Below are 22,179 nucleotides of genomic sequence, written 5' to 3'. Positions count from 1 at the left end.
TTTTTGCCTTCATTTTGGTTTGGGCTTTTGGAAGTCTGCCATACAGTTGGATCTTGCAGACAGAGGAGGTATTTATTCTTATGAATTCATTGAAAACAGATGATCATCCTGTCCTCTACATTAACAAAATGGGTGAGTTTGTAAGGTGATATATATTGCCTCTGTAGAAAGTTAGCATTGTAATTACAAAGGGGAAGAATACTTGTTCAGCTTCCCAATTTTGATTTTTAATTTTTAGTAAATTGTTGAATGGTTTTGAATTTTTTTTCTTGTGGTTTAACATGATGCACTATGTTTGGTAGATTAGCTCAAAAAATCCAACTTTTTAAAATTAGAAAATGTAATGGTAATTAGTTGTAGTGGCTGAATACTTTTTCAAGAAAACTGTAGGTTGAAAGGGGCTTGTTTTTGCTGCTGCTGTTGTCGCTGCTTGTGTTGTTCTGTGGAACATTGTGGGCATGCTGTGTTGGCACTGGAAAGTGTAGCGACACCCGTGGGCTGCCCCAGCACATTCGTGGGTGTGTTGGTTGTTAAGGCAAATGTCATATTTCACTGTATGTTTTGATGTACATGTGATATGTAAATCTAAATCTTATTACGATCAAAGAGGAACTGCAGAGGAGTCAGTCTGCTGACACTATTGCCCATTTGAGAACTCAAATCATTCATCAAAGGTAGGGGCCAGCGGGCTTTGAGATAGATCAGATGAGGGAGTGCTGAACCTGTAAATGTGTGATCCCCTCACTCAACCTCTGTCATGTTGTTCATTATACCTACAAGAATTATACAGTTTGAATGCATTGATTTTTGGACACTACCTTTCTCATTTAATTCTATTTTTACTTTTCAGAGGGACGTGAAACTGAACGCTGTCCTGTTTACCGGAGATATTTTGAATTTTATGTATTGGAGTCAAAGCTTACAGAGTTTCATGGTAAAGTGTGAGAGAAACTGTTAATGTCACTCATGAATTAAGGAAAACAGTACTAGTGCCTTAGTAATCCCTGTCTAATAATGTAATCTGAATCGTTGTCACAGCTAATATTTGAGGTAGTTACTTCCATGTTTGGTTAAGTCTGCACAGGCTGTCGCCTATACTAAAATCAGTGAAAATGTCAGCACATTCTGCAGGATAATTTGTTGAGAAATAAGCTACTACAAATGGAAGCTGTCAGTAATAAGAGGGAAAGGTACTATGGTAACTTTAAACATTGCCTAGAGTTTAAACAAAGCTCAGTTTTATTTTTTTCTGCGAGTTTTTTTATTTTTATTTTCTCTCAGGTGGATAAATGATAGTAATGGAAACAGCTCTAACAGTGATTGCCAATTATTCAAATACAACTATCTGTTGGGAGAGAATTTCATCAAGATAGATGGTGCTATGAAGTTAGCCAGTGAGTGGGATGGGTATCACTCATACAAACACATCATCCAGTCTTCCAATCAAGTGCCATAGTATTGATCAGTATTATTCTATATTTAGGAATATAACTAACTCCTAGTCACCCCTGTTTTCCTTATTTCCCTTTGAACTTGTCCCAAAAGTGCTAAGCAAACTCAAAGGTGGATAAGTCACCTGGACCAGATGGACCACATCCCAGAGTCCTGAGAGAGGTTGCTGAAGAGATAATAGATGCATTGGTCGTGATCTTTAAAGCATCACTTGATTCTGGCATGGTCCTGGAGGAGTGGAAGATTGCAAATGTCACAGCACTCTTGAAGAAGGCAAAAGAAAGGAAATTTTAGGCCAGTTAGTTTATAGTGGTTAGTGGTTGGGAAAGTGTTGGAGTCTATTATTAAGGATGAGGTTTTGAGCTACTTGGAGACTAATGATAAAATAAGTCAAAGTCAGCATGGTTTCTGTGAAGGGAAATCTTGTCTCACAAATCAGTTACAGTTCTTCAAGGAAGTAACAAGCAGGGTTGACAAAGGAGAGGCAGTGGATGTCACTTACTTAGATTTTCAGAAAGCATTTGATAAGTGCCACGCATGAGGCTGCTAAACAGGATCAAATCCTATGGCGTTGCAGGAAAGATAATGGCATGGATAGTGGAATGGCTGACAGGCAGGAGGCAGCGAGTGGAAATAAAGGGGGCCTTTTCTGTTTGGCTGCCAGTGATTAGTGGTGTTCCTCAGTATTGGGACCTGTACTTTTCACATTGCTTATCATTGGCAAATGGAATACAATGTTGGAAAATGTATGATTATGCATTTTAGTAAAATGAACGATTGTGCAGACTATAATATAAATGAGTAAATTCAAACATCAGAGATGCAAGACTCCCAGAAGGTTAATTTACAGGTTGAGTTTGTGGTAAAGAAAGCAAATGCAATGTTGGCATTTATTTCAAGGGAATAGAATATAAAAACAAGGAGATAATGCTGAGGCTTTATAAGACACTAGTCAGGCTGCATGTGGAGTATTGTCAACAGTTTTGGACCCCATATCTCAGAAAGGATGTGTTGTCATTGGACAGACTCCAGAGGAGGTTCACAAGGATGATTCCAGGCTTGAAGGGGTTAACATATGAGGAACATTTGGCCTGTACTCACTGAAATTTAGAAGAGTTGAGGGGGGGGGAATCTCATTGAAACCTACTGAATGTTGAAATGACTAGATAAGGTGGATGTGGAGAGGATGTTTCCTATGCTGGGGTATCCAGAACTAGAGGGCACAGCCTCAAGATTGAGGGGGCAACTTTTGGGAACGGAGGTAAGCAGGAATTGTTTTAGTTCGAGAAGAATGAATCTGGAATGCTCTACCGCGGTAGAGGCCAGGTCTGTGAGTATATTTAAAGCAGAAGTTGATAGATTCCTGATGGTCGGGGCACCAAAGGATATGGTGAGAGGGCGGTTGAGTGGGATCTGGGATCAGCCATGATAGAATGTCAGAGCAGACTCGATGGGCTGAATGGCCTAATTCTGCTCCAATGTCTTATGGTCAGTGGTGCTGTAATAGCATTACGTTAACCATTACGCTACCATGCCACCCAAACATCTTGTTCACCTGCCCTGTTTTTCCCTTCGCCAGTGTTATTCTACAACTGTAGTTCATGCAGAACCGTCACCTGATAAAATGGTGGCCCTGTTCCACCTTGGTTTTCCGCACTTTCGAGCACAGCTTGTACCCGTACCCAGAAGGAAGGATTTCTTCCCTCCATGAAGTTTACATGGGCTGCTGACTTTGCTGTAAAGCTAATAGACAGTGGGGTGGGAGAGGGGATATCAGGATAGCCACAGTTCTATGATGGCTGCGAACTTGCAGGTCGACAGGAACTCAAACTTTCTCCTTAGATCCATCCAACGTGGAGTGTGTCATGTCTGAGACCTGGCAGAACTGGTAGTGCCACTGCCCCACATACCCAATTTCAATTCTGGCTTGTCAGTTCTCCTTGTGAATGCACGGGTTACCTGCAGGAGCTCCAGCTTCATCCCGCCGTACAGTGGTGTGCTGTTTGGTCAACTGGTTAATGTACAAAGTGTAAATTGTTCCTTAGTGTAGGTAAGTGGCTCAGGAATTTAAGGGGAGTTGATAAGCATGTCTGAGAGGGAATAAGTTACAGAGGTACAAGGAAGTAGGGAGGGGAGAATGGATTGTACTGAGGGCCAGAATGGACATGACAGCCACTTCTGTTCTCATAATAAGTACATAAGACCAATGTGAGATTAGGGAAATTCCTCACTGCCACTGCCTGCAGTTTAACATAACTTTTTGAAGAGCTAGTACTATCAGGATGGGCAGTGAGGTTCTCTGAGTGATCTTCTCCTTTGTGGACTCCTTCCAGGTTTCTGTCTTGGTGGACACAGGCAATTGTTCCTCAGCTTCAAGGACTCTCGGATAGAACTGAAGCTGCAAGTTACAGTAGTATTTGAAGGAAGAGAATATGTCCAGTATCATGACTTAGTCATGGGAGGTTATTTCTCTCTGAGAAGGAGCAAGCAGTTAACTTTAGTAGAAAAACTCAGTAGCTGCTTTGTAATTTTACTGAAAGGCCTGGATTGTTGCCTTTAGAGTTAAACAGTCTTTTGGTCAGAAATGAGTGGTGTTCAGCTCCTGTGTAATCATCTTTTCACCCTCTTCCACTTGACACCAGTTAGATTCAGACTAGTTTAGTGTCATATACATCAGTGCAATGAGCTCTGTGGGTAAACGATATACACATTAATATAAATACAAAATTTAGACCAGTACGGCAGTCAAACGTCCAGCTAATCTGCCTACACAATGTCCATATCCTTCCATTTTTCTCATATTCATGTATGTCTATCTAAATGTCTCTTAAGTCGCTAATACATCTGCATCTAGCACCACCCCAGGTAGCACATTCAGGCACCCACCACTCTCAGTGTTTAAAAAAAAACTTGCCCCTCTCATCTCCTTTAAAATTACCCCCTCTCACCTTAAATGCATGCCCTCTAGTATGATACATTTCAACCCTGGGGAAACAATTTTGTGTGTCTGCTCTATTTCTGCCTCTCATAATCTTATAAATCTTCATCAGACCTCCCCGCAGCCCCTGCTGCTCCAGAGAAGAAAACACAAATTTTTCCAACCCCTTGTTACAGCACAAGCCCTCTATTCCAGGCAGCATCCTGGTCAACCTCTCCTGCAGCTTCTCCAAAGCCCTGACATCCTTTCTATAATGGGGTGACCAGAACGGTATGCAATCCTCCAGATGCAGCCCCACTAGAGTTTAATTCAGCTGCAACATAACTTCCAAACTTTTGAATTCAATGCCCAGACTAATAAAGGCAAGCATATTAACTGCCCTATCAACCTGTGTAGCTATTTTCAGGAGGCTGTGAGCTTGCACTCCAAGATCCTCTGGTCTTCAACACTGTTAGGATTTTACCTTTAACAGTGCACTGTCTCTGTTACAGCAGATGTTTTTATTTGTGCTGTTCCCAAGGGTTTTCTGTTATATAGGAAGCTTGCTGTGGCCACGCTCATAGCAAGTCCCATCCATAACCTGCCCCTTTGTTGGAATGTGGTGTTGGCATATCTAGTTCTGCCACATAAATTCACAGCAGATTGGATTTTGTTCCACATTAGTCTTCCATCTATAGTTTTTTTTTTGCTCAGATTATAGCATCTGTTAGTCTCGTATGTGTTCACATGTCATGCCAGATACAGGGCATGCTTGTCCACTTGAGGAGTATTATCCTTCGGTGGGCTACCATGGTCCAGGTCTTGTCAATGACAGCACACGGAATAAAGAGAGGTAAGGGAAACAAGATTTCCTTTCTGTTCCCCATCACAGTGAAGGTGCAATCAGCATTGTACCAGTTTTCAGCGCGCTCGGGCCCACCACCTACACCGCTCTTCAGTGTTGAGGAATACTGAATTTATGAGCTTTCTATGGCAGGCTGGTGACCACTGAGCTGCTCCATGTACATGGCTGTGTGTTGGTGTTTAGCGTGCCCTGGCCACAACATTACGTTCACTGCTCCTTGGCTGGGTGCAGGCCAATGTGCAGCTCTTATTGCTCTGCTCCTGAGTGTGCTAATGGCTCCAGCATTAATGGGCAATGGATTGCTCCGTAGCGCATTAAGAGCTGCTGCAAATTTGAGTGCTAAATGGGTCATTTAGTTAGTAAAGCCTACTGTTGTCACACCTTCTCTCGTGGTGGATTTTGGCAAGAACTGAACCTGAGAAACTCTGTGATGAGATTGGAAAGAAATTGTGCCTGGGTAGCAGTAAGCTTCCTGATTTTCAACGTGGTATCTGAACTGAGGCTTTCTGAAAGTTGAGAATCCAGTGATGTAAATTTGTAGCAGTTTATCAACTATCAATGATTCAGATATTTATTGGTAATGCAGACCTGAGTAGGTTTTGTTTTGTCTGTTGTGTTTTACATGTGTGTTTCCTCAGGGAACTTTGGGAATGCATTTTGGCTCTTTGCTTTTATCTGTAGAAAGCAAGCTCTGGATGGCAATGCTGATCCAAATTTGTTATTAGGGCTGCATAATTTATTTCAGAGATATAGCCATTAGTAAATAATACACACTAAATATGGACTCAACTGAATCTTAATAAATGCAACCTGATTAGATCCTGAATGAGCCAAAAGCAGACAGTATTTGAGGGCCAAGCAGGGTTTGAGGTTTTTAAACTAAGTTCTTTCCAAACAGTACTTGGTTGAACCTGCTCAACTTTAGTCTTTGATGACCTGTTTCATTTCCAATATGCAAGCTTTATGTTTTGTATTTTTGCTGACGTTTTGGGTTGAAAGTTATAAAGATACATCAGTGTCAGGGGCTCATTTTCTGGTTTGTGTGTGTTTTAGGATCTTTCCCAGATGCACAGCTTCCTTCAAAGAGACTCATTGGGCCCAAGAACTGTGAATTTTTGAAATCCAAACGAGAGGAGTTTCAAGAATATCTGCAGGTGTGTGTCCTATAACCTGCACATTGTGTGGGTTTATAGTGAGCTTTATTAGTTTATATATTCAATTATTTTTATTTGTGTATTGATTTTCTTCATTACCTTTATATCAAGGTAATGATCATGAGTGTGACGATCAGTTCAGCTGTCGATTGTGTTTATCAGATGTTTCCTTTCTCTTCCATCTTTGCTCCTTTCCACCTCCACTGAATGATTTCTGTGCTACAAAACCAACTTTTTGGCAGCCTCAAAAGCCCACAAATAGTTAATTCTTCAATCTAGAGAGTACTGAAGCTGATTGATGTACTCCTGTGGCCCTTTGGTTGACATCAGTAAACTACGCACAAACCAGGGCTAGAACACTGAAGACTTCCAGTCTGATCTGATGCACATGGCAATTTCATCCATCTTATGTCATTCACCAAAAGATAAAGCAAGATAAAGCAGCTCATAATTGGCAGAAATAGACTCAGTTTTTTTTTACTGTGACATCAGTATTAATTACTGACCAAATGAAATTCTTATTGATATGAGTTTGTTTCAATCTGCATCATCATTCCTCTTTTTCATTTTTTTAAACTTAGGATTGCCTTTCTACAAGGTTTAGGAGTTCAGTTTTACTCAGATGTATTCTGAGTTTAATCTTCAGGGATGACATCATTCTTGAACTTCCTTCAGTGAATACTTTCCTTGTGTTTATGTTAGCCGTAATGGACAAAGTTCTGTAAATGAGATACAGCCAAGGTAAACACAAGGAAATCTGCAGGTGCTGGAAATTGAAGCAACACACACAAAATGCTGGTGGAATGCAGCAGGCCAGGCAGCATCTATAGGGAGAAGCACTGTCGACGTTTCGGGCCGAGACCCTTCGTCAGGACTGCGATTGCGCAACCACCGACTGCGACTCCAGCCTTGAACTCCAGGCCGGGTCTTCACATGCTGCGATTGTGTCTCCCGTCTCCCCTTCCCCCACCACCTCTCTGCAATCCCCTCTCCCTCATATCCCATTGTCAGCTCCTGGGCCCTCAGAGGCTCCATCTTCCTCTCACCCCAACCCTCCCCTCTCCACCGACACCACCAGCTTCCCTTCCCCCTCTGATCCCATCTCTCATCAGTGCCGGGTCTTTACCATTCCCTCCGACCTTCAACTCTCTGAGGCAGAGTGCTCTATCCTCAGTAAGGGCCTCACCTTTGTCCCCCTTCGCCCACACCTCAGCGAGTTCCGCGTACGCCATGACGCTGAACTCTTCTTCCGCCGGCTCCGTCTCCAAGCTTACTTCTTTGGCAAGGACTCTCCTACCCCCACCAATGACCCCCTTCACCCATCCTCAACCCCACTCTGGTCTTCTGCCTGCTCTGAGTCCTGACGAAGGGTCTCAGCCCGAAACGTCAACAGTGCTTCTCCCTATAGATGCTGCCCGGCCTGCTGCGTTCCACCAGCATTTTGTGTGTGTTGCAGCCAAGGTAATCTGCTCATTCAGCTTGACGTCTTCTGCCTTTAGTAAACCAGTTTATCATTTTGTTGATTATTGCCAGTCTGTTGTCTAAAGTCATGCCATAAATTGGTTCCAGAGTTTCCACATCTTGTATATTGCCGATACTGTACAGTAATTTTACAACTCTTTGGTCCGTAGGTATAATTTGCCTGTATGGTAGCACTGCAGATTTGTCCAGTTTGCTTGGCTGCTTCCTCTTGCAACTTACCTCATTCAAGTGAGTGCTCCATAAACAGTGGTGTCACTGTATGCAGTCAGGACTTAGAGGGCCTGTACACAGCCAGGACACTCCCCTGGGATGTGCAGGGCTTGTCTGGAGTCGTGCGTGCAAAGTGCAATAATGTACCAATACAGTTACAATGCAAGTAACCTTTCATTGAAAACAAAACCAGCACCCATGAAATTAAAAATAAAAGTACTACAGTTGGGAGACAGGATGGTTAAAAGGACATTTAGCTTGCGGGCCTTCATCAGTCAGAGCACCGAGTTCAGGATTTGGGAGTTCCAGTTACAAGCTAGAGAGAGTCCAGAGAAGATTTACAAGGATGTTACCAGATCTAGAGGAGCTGAGTTTAAGGAGAGTTGGTCAGGCTGGGTCTTTATTCCTTGGAACGTAAGAGAATGAGGGACAATCTTATTGCAATGTTTAAAATTATCAGATAAATCGATAAGGTAGATGGTAACTATCTTTTCCCCCAGGGTTAGGGGTCCAAAACCAGGGGCATATATTTTGGATGAAAGATTTTAAAGAGACCTGAGGGTAGTGAGGATGTCGCTCTCTGAAGTTGACTGTTACTGCATCTCAGAAGGCAGTGGGTGGTACCAACCTCGGTGAACACTGACTGCTTCATGAGGCTTGTTTTCACATGACTGCCTAAAAATTGCACCTGCTTACTGCGACGTAGCATTGTAATATGCCCACTGGGCCCCTGCCACGTCGGGGAGGTCTGTTCAGGGGCGGGATTAAAAGCTTTGCAATTATGGTTTAGGCTGTAACTTCAGTTCATATGGTCATTTTTTTTAAACGAGATAACCATCACACCAGCAAACTTGCTCTGCTTCTCAGCTCATCACTTCATACTCCCATTTCTCATCAGATAATAAAACTACCTCATTCTGATGTTATCTGTGCCCTGCTTGAACCCTTCTACTGCCAAAGCCTGCATATGTGGTGTTACTAAGCCTGGATTGAACTATTCTGCTCTCCTGGCTGCCTCCCACCTTTGCCCCTTGGAATCCTCTAGACTGAGGGGGGTTCCCCAACCTTTTTTATGCCATGGACCCCTCCATTAACCAGATTGGGAACCTCTGCTCTAAACATTCAAATCTCTGCAATTGTCCTAGTTTATGCAAGTCCTGCTTGCTTATCAAACCTGCATTCATAGACCTATCAATTGTGCCTTGAATTCAAAGCCCTCGACCCCATATACTAAGCCTTCCATGTCTCAGGAGTCATACCACTCACTTCAGTCCAACAATAGTCTGCAGATTCTGCACTCCTTCAGCATCACCTCTGTGTTTTCACAGCTTGAGTATCATGATTTCAGCTGCCTCGTCTTCCCTGACTCTTTCTGTCTCTTCACCTGTCTTCCAAAAAGGCGTTCCTGTGAATGCACTGATTGTTGACTGGACTTCCTGGCACTTGTCTTCATCTTAAATGTTGCCGGATAGTGTTCTTGGGAGCCAGCCCAGGGCATTTATCCACTAAAAGTGCTATATAAATCCAGGTGTTTTGTCTCCTGACCAACTGATAAACACTTTTCAGTTTTGGACACCCTCCCTCCATCTGGTGTACTCTTCAGCCTATTGTCCCTGTATGTCTATTTGCGGCATTCTGTCGTTCTGTATGCCTGAGAGCCATAACATTCGTTCCATCTGCATGTTGATGATGGGCTGACCTGCTTCAAGTTGGTTGTGTTCCAAGCCCAGCGCAAACCTTGGAGCACTTCTATGCTCAATTTGACTACCAGAACACCCCCATGTCTCCCGACAATCCTTTGGTCTCTGTATCTGAAGAAGCTGTGCGGGGCTGCCACCAAGAGAGAGAATCCAAGGAAAGCATCTGGTCCGGATGGGGTACCTGGCCAAGTACTGAAAACCTGTGCTGACCAAATGGCTAGTGTGTTCATGCATATCTTCAACTTCTCATTCTGACAGTATATGGTACCCACCTGCTTCAAGTAGGCTTCAATCCATACCCCAGGGGTGCCCAAGAAGAGTGTGGTAACCTGCCTCAACGACTATTGCCCACTGGCACTTACATCCACAGTGATGAAGTGTATTGAGAGGCTGGTGTTGAAGCATATCAGCTCCTGTCTGAATGGCAACATGGATCCGCTCCAGTTTGCCTAGCGAGGCAATAAGTCCACAGCAGATGCTATCTTGTTGATAACTCTGGGACATCTGGATAGCAAAGATGCATGCATACTATGTTCTTAATCAATTACAGCTCAGCATTTAATACCATCATTCCCTCAAAACTGATCAGTAAAATTCCAAGACATGGGCCTCAAATCCCCTTGGGCAATTGGATCCTGGACTTCCTCACTTGCACCCCAGTTAGTTTGGATTGACTAAAACATGTCTACAATCTCGATCAACACAGGAGTACCACAGGGCTGGGTAAATAGCCCCCTGCTCTTCTCGCTTTACGCCTATGACTGTGACTAAGTACAGCTCCAACACCTTGTGCAGGTTTGCTGATAACACCACCGTGGTGGGTTGTATCAAAGGTGGTGATAAATCAGAATGCAGGAGGGAGATGGAAACCAGAAGTCCAGGAGCCAGTGTTCATCAGAGGCTCAGAGGTGGACAGAGTGAGTAACTTTAAATTCCTGGGTGTCACTATCTCAGAGGACCAGTCCTGGACGCATCATATAAATATTATTGCAAAGACAACAGGACAGTGCCTCTACTTCCTCAGGAGTCTGCGGATATTTGGCACGTCATCAAAAACCTTGGCAAACTTCTGTAGACGCGTGGTGGAGAACACCAATGCCTTTGAGAGGAAAGTCCCACAAAAGACCGTGGATTCAACCCAGTACATCAAGGGTAAAGCCCTCCCCAACCATTGAGCACATCTACATGAAACGTTGCCATAGAAAAGCAGCATCTATTGTCAAAGATCCTCAGCACCCAGGCCATGCTCTTTTCTCACTGGAAGGTACAAGCTCCTCAGAACTTGCAGCACCAGATTCAGTTACTGTTCTGTAGATTGCTGAGCATGCCCACAGGAAAACGAATCTGAGGGTTGTACCTGGTGACATGAATGTACTGTGATAATAAATTTTACTTTGAGCTTTGATCTAATACCGCTCAGCTTTATATAAAACTTGATGTTGTGTCTTGCATGTTAAAATAGAGTTAATCTATCTGGCTTGGTCTGTAGCCCTTAACCCTTGTCTCCAACTTAACATCTAAACTTAGTCTTTCTGGAGGAGAAATTACTAGATTGTAAGAGGAAGTTATGTGAAGAAATGGTGCTTAACACCACCCCAGACTACCCAGTTCTAAATTTGAGATTACAAGCCCATGTTGTGGGCCCTAAGGCAATTACTTTTTCTCTTAACATCAATTAAACCTGGTTTTCATCATCCACAATCACAATCTATGGAGCTCAGCCTCATCATTTGTCCTTTATTCCTGGTGTCATTCAGCTAAAAGCTGGTGTTTATCACAGTCGTGATCTGCACAGAATGTGTTGATTATGCAGTATTTTGTTTCTGGGCCCAAGGTTGGTTTTGATAAGCTGAATTGAAAATGCTTCGTAGAAGTATAACATGGAAATATCATCTAAGACTGACAGTCAAATCTGTCATTGTGAACCTGAGCAGATGGACACTGAAAAATTACAGATGCTAGACATCTGAAATCAAAGCACAGAGCACTCAGCAAGCATGCAGCATATACAGAGAGAAACACAGAGTGAATCTGAGTACACTTCATATTAAAAACTACTTAGATGACTGCATGCACCAAACCTACTTTTGATTGGTGGAACCATGTGGCTTTGCATCTTCCACCTGTTTCAACTGCGATGTTATGTGGAGTCACAAACCTGAAATTACCTGTGCATCAGTCCAGATCCAGATCCAGAGCTGCCTGACTTCAGACTCCACTTGTGACCAAAGACTCTTATTTTTACTCTCCTTTCTTTTCACCATCTCAACGTTTTTGCAAGCCACAGTCCTGAGGACACATCGGATTGCATAGAGGGGGAGAGAGCTTAAAAACAGCGAGCAGGGCAGCCGCTTGCTGGAAAAATAAGCTGAAAAATGGCAGATGGAATTTAATGTAGACGAGTGTGAGGTATGGCACTTTGGGAGGACCTATAGGGTAGGTCTTAAACAGCGAGTGGTAGGATACTGCCGAGTGAGGTAGAACTGAGGAGTCTGGGAATCTAGGTCCTTAGTTCATTGAGAGTGGCATCACAGGTTGATAGGGTCGTAAAGAAAGTTTTTGGCACATTGGCCTTCATAAATCAAAATGTTGAGTATGGGAGATGGGATGTTATGTTCAAATTGTGCAAGACTGGTGAGACCTGATTTGAAGCATTGATTGCAGTTTTGGTCTCTTACCCATGGGAAAGATGTAAATAACACCATATTCAAAGAGTGCGGAGAAAATTTTACAAGGATGTTGCTGGGACTTGAGGACCTGAGTTATAGGGAGAGGTTGAATAGGTTAGGACTTCACTCACTAGAACGTAGATGATGAAGAGGAGATTTGATGGAAATGTACAGAATTATGAGAGGTCTAGATAGGGTAAATGCAAGCAGGCTTTTTCCACTGAGGTTGGGTGAGGCTATAACTAGAGGTCATGGGTTAAGGGTGAAATATTTAAAGGGAATTTATTCACAGAGGGCGGTGAGTGTGCCTTGCGCTGCCACCACAAGTAGTAGATACAAGCTCGATTTCAGCATTTTAGAAAGATTTTGATTGGTACATGAATGAGAGAGTATGGAGGGCTATGGTCTGGGTGTAGGTTGATTGGACTAGGCAGATTAATGGTTCAAAACAGACTAGATGGGCTGAAGGGTCTGTTCTGTGACTTTATGAAAATCGTATTTGCCAAGGTTGCCAAGCATTTTTGCGTCATTTTCTTGGGTCATTTGCTTGCTGTGATTGTTTATTGTATGATATGGCATATGATTCCAACTTTGACATTTTGCAGGAATGAGTTGTCACATAAAAGGAAAGATCAGAGTTGTGGGTTTGACTTTTGAGGTATGTATTGAATGTACATCATGATGAGCTTGGATCATATCAGAGTGCCCTACTTAAAGAGAATAAGGATGAAGAGAGAGATTCCTGGTATCTATGGACTTCCTTCCAAACGGAAAATCCACTTTTTAATGTCCATAGCAGACTTCATCCATTTTCCAGATGGGTTCATCGCACTGAAAGTGATTTTTTTGGGTTAAAAGGCACAGAATGATTGGAATTGAACGATCTACTTACAGGAACATCTGATAGTCTTATATTTGCTGATCAGGAAAATAAAAGCTGCTGATGTGAGAAATCAGAAACGCTGGAGGTACCCTGCTGCTTGGGCAACACCCAGGAAAGAGAAGAGCTGAGTCGATGTGGCTTGCTTTTTTATATTTGGATATGCTGTCTTTGTATACTTGTGCTTTGTTTCAGATTTCTCGCATTGGTAGTTCTTTTCTGGCCTATTGATCCATTGTGTAGATTGTTAATAAAGTATGAAAATTTAGTCTGAAAAATTGGAGTGCTGGATGAAATCTATGAAGTTCATTTTGTTTTCTCTTGAATATCCCTAGAATTTGCTGAAACACCCAGAATTAAGCAATAGCCAACTTCTCGCCGATTTTCTCTCTCCTGATGGATGCGAATCACAGTTTCTGGAGAAAATCCTGCCGGATGTGAATCTGGGTAAGATGTTGAGTATTTTGTCTGTAACTAGGGGCACTTCAGATGTGAAGGCCACAGCAGTGATGGCTGAAGCTTGATTAGTGGTAAGCTCAGCAAGCTGGAATATGGCCAGAAGATGTGGGGTTTCATTTATTCTCATCCTTGGCGGTTGCAGGAGTCGTGACCCCGCAAGGAATCTTTGCAAGCCCTCGTGTTCTTCAGAAAGTGCCTAATTTTAATTGCAAATGAGATTGTGATGAAGTGGGAATCAGTCCTGAACAGAGCGCCTGTTATTCGTGAAGTGAAAAGTACCCATGAAATGTAATATTGTCTCTGTTTGTAGGGAAAATTATCAAGTCTGTCCCTGGAAAGCTGATAAAGGAAGTAAGTTACAAACATCTTTCATAGACTTATTGCACAAACATCTTCATCAGCCGAGGTTGAATAGACAACTGTTCCCAGGCCTTCCCCTATGGTGGGCTGCTTATGAAAACCTGAAAGGAATTCTTCCCACTGACCTAGGGAGTTATTTTTTCCATCTCATAGTTCACCCCGTTCACCCGCTGAATCTGATTGGAGCACACATTTGATTATTTTATCAAAGAAATTGTAGGGCAAGTTCACAAGCTCAGTCCTCAGTCCATTTAAACATACCCAGTAGGTCTGCTCATTCCATCACAGTCCTGGACACATAAACCTGACTTCACATTTGAACAAAACCTTCAGCTGATGAGGATCTGAAATTATTTTATTACCATTTAGAGATAGAGTGCAGACCAGGTCCCTGCAGCCCAGAGAGCTGCACCGCCCAGCAACCCAACTATTTAACTCGAGCCTGTTGACAGGACAACTTACAGTGACCAATTAACCGGTAGGTCTTTGGACTGTGGGAGAAACTGCAGCACATGGAGGAACCCCATGGGGAGAACGTACTGACACATGGAGCATAGAAGAGTACAGCACAGGAACAGGCCCCTCGGCCCACAGTGTTGTGCCAAACCAGCTAGAAAGTAAATGAACCTCCCATCCCTGCCCCCAAAACTAATCCCTCCTACCTGCACAATGTCCATATCCCTCCATCTTCCTCATTATCATGAGTCTATCTAAACATCTCTTTAAAAACCTCAGATACACTTGCCTCCACAACCATACCAGGCAGCACATTCCCTTTGAACCTACCCGCAGTCACCTTCAATGCGCGCCCTCTGGTAATAGACATCTCTACCCTGGGGAAAAGATGCTCCCTGTCTACTTTACCTTACAGATGGCGCTGAATGTCCCGAGCTGTAATAGCATTGTGCCTGACGCCCGAGTGAGCTGGAATTTCCAGAATCTGACTTTAGATAGAGTCCTAATGGAAATGACCATCTCTACATTATTAATTATTTCTGAAATCTTTTGTTTTTGTCTCAACTGTGCTTTTATCTGGTCTGCTGCTCATTCATTGCTTTGCTGATCCTGTCCTCCAACTTCCAAAGTTGTTACCGCTTGAACCAGTGAACTTGGTTTATTTGTCGTGTTTTCTTTTTAAAGCTGATGTCTGCAGAAATGGTTGGGGAATCTGATCTGTATCGGTTTGTTGAGGCTGATTCAAACTGATGTAGAGGATCACAGCTCGTCAAATAAGATCATGCGATTAGTCATCAAATTTGGACCGTGGCCAGCAAAGTGTTTCAGTTACTGTCAATACAAAGGCATGCCAAGAGGATTTGGTCTAAATACTGTATTTGCAGTTGGGTTATATTACATCTTTAATAGGTGGTAAATGTCATCTCGAGGCCCTTCATAAAATTCCCATTAAGTTACAAATTCATATTGAACCACATGATAAGAGAAAATAAGAACGAGGGAATGTACGAAAGGATTTGGATCATGAAGGCAGAGTAATCACATCTTCAGATGAGTAAGATGTCAGCACTAGGGAGTGCAGGGCAACTAAAAGAGATGAAGGGTGGGGAATGTCTTGGTCAAGGAGGGATTTGAAAACAAGATGAGAATTTTTAATCCCAGTCATGTTTCCCTGGTGACCAAAAAAAAGAGGGTATTGGCACAATTTGAAGCAGACAACGTTTCAGGCCAAGACCCTTCTTCAGGACTGAATGAAGTGTGGTGAAGTTAGGAGGAACATAGCAATACAGTCTGGAGAGTGGGTAAATATTTTTATGAATCCGTGGCCAGGTTATTGTAGCTGTTGGGTAGGTATAAGGAATTCCTCTTCGGGGCACAGTTTATTTGCATTGGAGCCAGTGGCAGCGGTCAGGGTCTGGAGTCAACAAGTGCAGCCATGCTGAAGTGATGGCTCCCAATGACTCTTGCTGGAGGCAGGAACTTATCCTGCTGCCTTGATGTGGGGCAGACGGTATCTGCTTGGAATCACATCTGACGACCATGATTGTTCTTGGTAAATATTTCTACAGAAGTGGTTTGCCATTGCTGCCCTCTGGGCAGTGTCTTTACAGGAAAGGTGACCCTGGTCATTATCAATACTCTGCAGAGATTGTCTGCCTGGCATCAGAGGTCACATAACCAGGGTTATGATATACACCAGCTGCTCCCACGACCATCCACCACCTGTTCCCATGGCTTCACATGACCTGATCCGGTGGGGGAGCTACACTTTGCCCAAGGGTGACCTGCAGGTTAGTGGAGAGAAGCAGAGCCTTTCTCCTACTTGGAATCACAGAGGCATAAAAAAGTGGGTTTTACCCAAGTTTGCAAGTGTTAGAACTTATTAAAGTCTTGCATTGACCTCATTAAATTCCACTTTGTGTTTTACTGCTGTACTGCAGTCCTTGTTAACTGTCTTCTCCACTTTGTAATCACAGTATAACCGATGCATTGTTCACTTGTTGCTCTTGTATAGAAAGGCCAACACCTGGAATCATTTCTCACAGCATTCATCAACTCCTGTGAGGCTCCCAAGCCCAAACCAAGCAGGCCAGAGCTCACCATTCTCAGCCCAACCTCAGAGAACAATAAAAAGGTGAGTTGAGAGGCACTCTATCTGATAGGAGTTTGTAGAGGCAGTCAGCCCACGAAACTCTGCAGTGCTTACATTCGTAATACTTCTTACAGCGGCTTCTTGAAGTAACCTGGAACTGTAGTTTCTTTCTTTCCTATTCTCTTCATGAATATGATAGGTTGGAGGAAAAGAGGATGATTTTAATGTGTCTTAATCCCTGTACTTACACCAGAATTACAGTATTATCAACCTCATACAGCTGGCAAAACTGGCTTACTGATCTTGGAGGAGTACTGGATGTTTTGAAAGCTCATATTAAAACCAGCCAATTTTAACGGATCAGTATTTAAAGAAAATATGTAAATTTTCTGGATGTATTGTTGTGTTTGTACCACAAGGAAGTGCGTGCAAGTTTAGGATGTGCATGCAGGTGTCAAGCTATTCCGTATTTTCAGAAATGAAAATGCTTCATGTCTGACTGAGGCTGAGTTTTGGCGTAGTGGGAGTGAGTTAGAGAGAGAGAGAGAGAGAGAGAGACACACACACACACACACTGACACTGTCATAAGGAGGAGGACATTAAGCCCCTTATACCTGTTCTGACGGTTGATAGCATCATGGCTGATCTTTTGCTTCCATGCTTCTTTCCTATCCTAAACACATAGCCCTTGCTTCTCTGATTGTCAAAGTATCTTTAAGTTCCTGTCTTGAATGTGCATAGTAAATGAGCCTCCATGTTCCAGAGATTCACAGTCCTGAATGGCAAGTGTTGATGTGTCTATGGTTCGAGACATCCCAGTCAGGGAAAATGTCATCCCTGTCAGTCCCGTAAACACCTTGTATGTTTCAAAGAGGTCACTTTGCGTTTTCCTGAGCTCAACCCTATCGGCCCATTCTTAAAGATTCCAAGTACATTTATTATCCAAGTATGTATGCAGTATACAACCCTGAGATTCGGCTTCCCACAGGCAACCACGGAACAAAGAAACACCAGGGAACTCGTTCAAAGAAAACACTCAATGCTCAAAAAAAAAAGAACAAATTACACAAGCTGCAAAAAACAAATGAATAGCACACAAAATATTAAACATCAAACTGCAGAGACCTTGAAACAGTCCAGGAGTGTTCAGTGTGGTTCAATTCAATTTAGCACAGTGTCATTTGTTGACTGAAGTGCCCTGATCAAAATCGCGAAAAATGGCAGCAAAAAAGGAGTAACGAGCAACCAGAAGCACATATAATGTGAACGGCAACAAGTCCAACCCAGAAACCGTGCCCTTCAAACCCTGCACCTTCTTCCGAGTCCGACCCATAAACCGTGCCCATCAAACCCTGCACCTTCTTCCGAGTCCGACCCATAAACCGTACCCATCAAACCCTGCACCTTCTTCCGAGTCCGACCCATAAACCGTGCCCATCAAACCCTGCACCTTCTTCCGAGTCCGACCCATAAACCGTGCCCATCAAACCCTGCACCTTCTTCCGAGTCCGACCCATAAACCGTGCCCATCAAACCCTGCACCTTCTTCCAAGTCCGATCCATAAACCGTACCCATCAAACCCTGCACCTTCTTCCAAGTCCGATCCATAAACCGTGCCCATCAAACCCTGCACCTTCTTCCAAGTCCGATCCATAAACCATGCCCATCAAACCCTGCACCTTCTTCCGAGTCCGACCCAGAAACCGTACTCATCAAACCCTGCACCTTCTTCCGAGTCCGACCCATAAACCGTGCCCATCAAACCCTGCACCTTCTTCCAAGTCCGATCCATAAACCGTGCCCATCAAACCCTGCACCTTCTTCCGAGTCCGACCCATAAACCGTGCCCATCAAACCCTGCACCTTCTTCCAAGTCCGATCCATAAACCGTGCCCATCAAACCCTGCACCTTCTTCCAAGTCCGATCCATAAACCATGCCCATCAAACCCTGCACCTTCTTCCGAGTCCGACCCAGAAACCGTACTCATCAAACCCTGCACCTTCTTCCGAGTCCGACCCATAAACCGTGCCCATCAAACCCTGCACCTTCTTCCAAGTCCGATCCATAAACCGTGCCCATCAAACCCTGCACCTTCTTCCGAGTCCGACCCATAAACCGTGCCCATCAAACCCTGCACCTTCTTCCAAGTCCAATCCATAAACCGTACTCATCAAACCCTGCACCTTCTTCTGAGTCCGACCCAGAAACCGTACTCATCAAACCCTGCACCTTCTTCCGAGTCCGACCCAGAAACCGTACTCATCAAACCCTGCACCTTCTTCCAAGTCCGACCCATAAACCGTGCCCATCAAACCCTGCACCTTCTTCCAAGTCCAATCCAGAAACCGTGCCCACCAAACCCTGCACCTTCTTCCAAGTCCGACCCAGAAACCGTACTCATCAAACCCTGCACTTTCTTCCGAGTCCGACCCATAAACCGTACTCATCAAACCCTGCACCTTCTTCCAAGTCCGATCCATAAACCGTGCCCATCAAACCTTGCCCAAGACTCCTGCACCTTCTTCCATCAGCAGCAAATGAGAGGGAAGGGGAGAGAGAGAGACACCAGTCAAATGAAGGCAGATGACACTGATCATCTGCTCGCCTTTCACTCTCATCCTCGTTGATTTCCATCTTAATCAGTAAGATCTGTGAGTAATGGAGCCGATTGTCGGTTCACACTCCAACAGTAAGTGACATACTCCATTCTCAACCACACCAAATACACTCAGTCGGCCCAAAAACACATTATCAAAATGTAAATTTTGGCTCCAAACACATGCAGATTAGTGATAGACGTATATTTAAAAGAAGAAGGAGGAATGGAAGTTGTTTTGTGAACTGTCTGCAGAATGTTGGTGCCATCTTGCCACATTCTCTCCTTGTGGGATGAGTTCTTCATCTCAGCAATCAGTCTGGTGAACCTTTACTGTGCTCTCTCTGTCACAGGTAGGAGGGACAGGCAAACTCTTCTGGATACACTGTCACCTGGGCTCCATGCCTTTCCACGTGATTTTAAATCATCTTGCAATGAAGAGCAGAAGACCATTTGCCTCCGGTTACTTGCTCTCCTTGCACACATTGGCTGGTGTACAAGGACATACAAGTCTCTTTGATCAACGCAGCTTTTTGGTCTCTTACTGTATATAAAAATAATGGTTTTTTTTAAATTTTATTTCCTACCAAGTGGTGTGGTTTCACACTTTTTCTCCACATCAGTCAGACACCTGGCCTTTCTGTAGCCATCTCTGCCCCACTGCCACCCAGCTTGGAGATGATCATTTCTTTTAAATCATTGGTATAGATTCTTAGCAGCTGGGAATCTGACATCAATCCGTGTTACCATACCAGTTTGAATGTCCTAATTTCTCAAAGTAAACTGTTCATGCCGATTCGTCCTCTTTCCATGCACGAGTGTCATCCCCAGTTAAAACTACCTTATACCTTAATCAAAGGGACTCTGAAAGTCCATATACACTACATCTACTGGTTCACCTACCACTTCAATAATCTGTACCTGGTTTGTTCAACGTGATCTCATTTTCATGAATCAGTGCTGAGCTCAGTTGAATCCTATTATTTCTTTCTAAGTGCAGTATTACCACTTCCCTAATAATAGATTCCAGCAATTTCCCAACTACTGATGTCAAGCTAACTGGTTGTTTGTTTTCTCTGTTAGGAAGTAGTAGACCTAACCTACTATTTAATTATCTGCACACAACAACCAAGCCTCCATATTTTATTCCTTCTATGCTATGGCACTTTGAACAATGATAACGTGTGCAAAGTCATCACATCGAAGACCTTGCTGTGTAGATCGTTGGCTGCTGGGATTTTACTGGCTTTCTCTCCTATTGATTTCTCTATTACTAGCTCTTACTGATTTCTCAGGTGCTAATTCTCTCTTTGGGATCTCTTAGTGCCTCGGAATCAAGCCCCTTCCCGCAGAGTCCGCATCAACTACCAGGCACCCGTTCATACTAATACTACACAATTCCATTTTTAACTTGTTGCTTTGTTTATATTTTAGAAACAGAAAACCTACAGCACAATACAGGCCCTTTGGCCCACAAAGCTGTGCCAAACCTTAAAAATTACCTAGGATTACGCATAGCCCTCTATTTTTGTAAGCTCCATGTCTCCATCCAGGAGTCTCTTAAAAGACCCTATCATATCCACCTCCAGCACCGCCGCTGGCAGCCCATTCCACACACTCACCACCCTCTGTGTAAAAAAAAAAGCTTACTCATGACATCTCCTCTAAACCTACTTTTATCCATGATACGGTAAATTTCTCTGCATTTACTGTTATAGACCATTAATAATCCTCCTGAGCCATTCTGTAAGGGACCCACTTTAATTTCTGTTCATCTTTTCTTTCTGTAACATAGCCATTATGTCTGCTTTGATCTTCTTGCTCAATTACTGTCATATTCTGCATTCCCTTTCATTTTGAATGTCTTGGTCATCCATTGCTGAGTTCTGAAATGTTCCTAATCCTCAGCCTACCCACAATTTTTGGCAATGTTATTAGCAGATAGTTTTAACCTTTAACCAAATCCTACCTTTAGTTTCTCTCGTTTGGTGGTTTTTCCTATTAGTCTTTTGAGCTTTAAATTCAGACACATTGCACTAATCCATCTGTTATTCATTGTTGTCATACCTTTTAGTATAGCTTCCAATAAACTGCTGAATTGTTTAGATTTAAGATCTCAGTTTTAAATCTTTTTCACTCTTAAGTCAACATTAATCATTTAGTTATTACTCTTCTCTCAAGCCCTTTTAACTACAAAAATATTAATTATTTAACCCTTTCTCTTTGCACAATACTCATTCTAAAATAGCTTGTTACCTGGTATTTCATCAGTGTATTGACCTAGGATATGCCTCGTATGCAGTCCATGAATTTGTCCTCCACAATATTGCCACTGAGTTGATTTGCCTAGTCTGTATGGAGTTTAAAAGCCCTGTTATTTTGACTTGCTCTGTTGTACAATTTCCTGATTTATACTCTGCCCTAAGTTACTCTGCAGTTGGCCATTTTTCAAAGACTCCCAGCAGTGCTTTCTGCTGTTTGCTGCTTTATTTTCCAAGCTAGGATTACTTTTGTCTACCATTGATATATCGGGGTTTTCAGGTGGGGCTGGAGGGACATATCAGACAGTTGGTGATCGGCAGCTGGCATTAGGGATGTATGAGAGACAATGACCGGGGACTCTGGCAGTTCCAGTGATATCAGATGGGAACCTTTGGTCAGGATGGTGGCTGAAGATTGGCAGTAGGAGGAAGGGTCAGTGCCAATGTGGAAGGCTAGGAGCTCCTGTGAATAGATGACTAATCCATTGTGGCCCAAGCTCCCGGCAGTGCTCTTAATAGAATGTGTAATGATGAAATGTGTCGTGGTCACTCATGTCTGCAAGTGTCCATTGAATGGTACAAGATGACTTTTATCACATCTCACTTCAAAAATAATTCAGCT

At 43.3% G+C, this 22,179-nt stretch overlaps 1 protein-coding gene across 9 annotated transcripts in view; it reads left to right on the top strand.

Annotated features, from left to right (window-relative positions):
* The window catches only part of snx14 (sorting nexin 14), a 143,110-nt gene that overhangs the window by 90,442 nt on the left and 30,489 nt on the right, over positions 1-22,179 (top strand). For all 9 annotated transcript variants that reach the window (XR_012099682.1, XM_073051693.1, XM_073051698.1 and 6 more), the window contains 5 exons: positions 851-934; positions 6,288-6,388; positions 13,665-13,776; positions 14,099-14,139; positions 16,619-16,738. Coding sequence is in view for 8 of the 9 variants with exons in the window: in XM_073051693.1 (XP_072907794.1) it covers positions 851-934; positions 6,288-6,388; positions 13,665-13,776; positions 14,099-14,139; positions 16,619-16,738 (458 nt within the window). In the remaining variant the exon portion in view is untranslated. The remainder of the gene's footprint in view (positions 1-850; positions 935-6,287; positions 6,389-13,664; positions 13,777-14,098; positions 14,140-16,618; positions 16,739-22,179) is intronic.

Source organism: Hemitrygon akajei, chromosome 7 (assembly GCF_048418815.1).
Source record: "Hemitrygon akajei chromosome 7, sHemAka1.3, whole genome shotgun sequence".
NCBI classification, from domain to species: domain Eukaryota; kingdom Metazoa; phylum Chordata; class Chondrichthyes; order Myliobatiformes; family Dasyatidae; genus Hemitrygon; species Hemitrygon akajei.
Note: the sequence above shows the minus strand (reverse complement) of the source record. Positions and strands in the feature narration are given on the sequence as shown.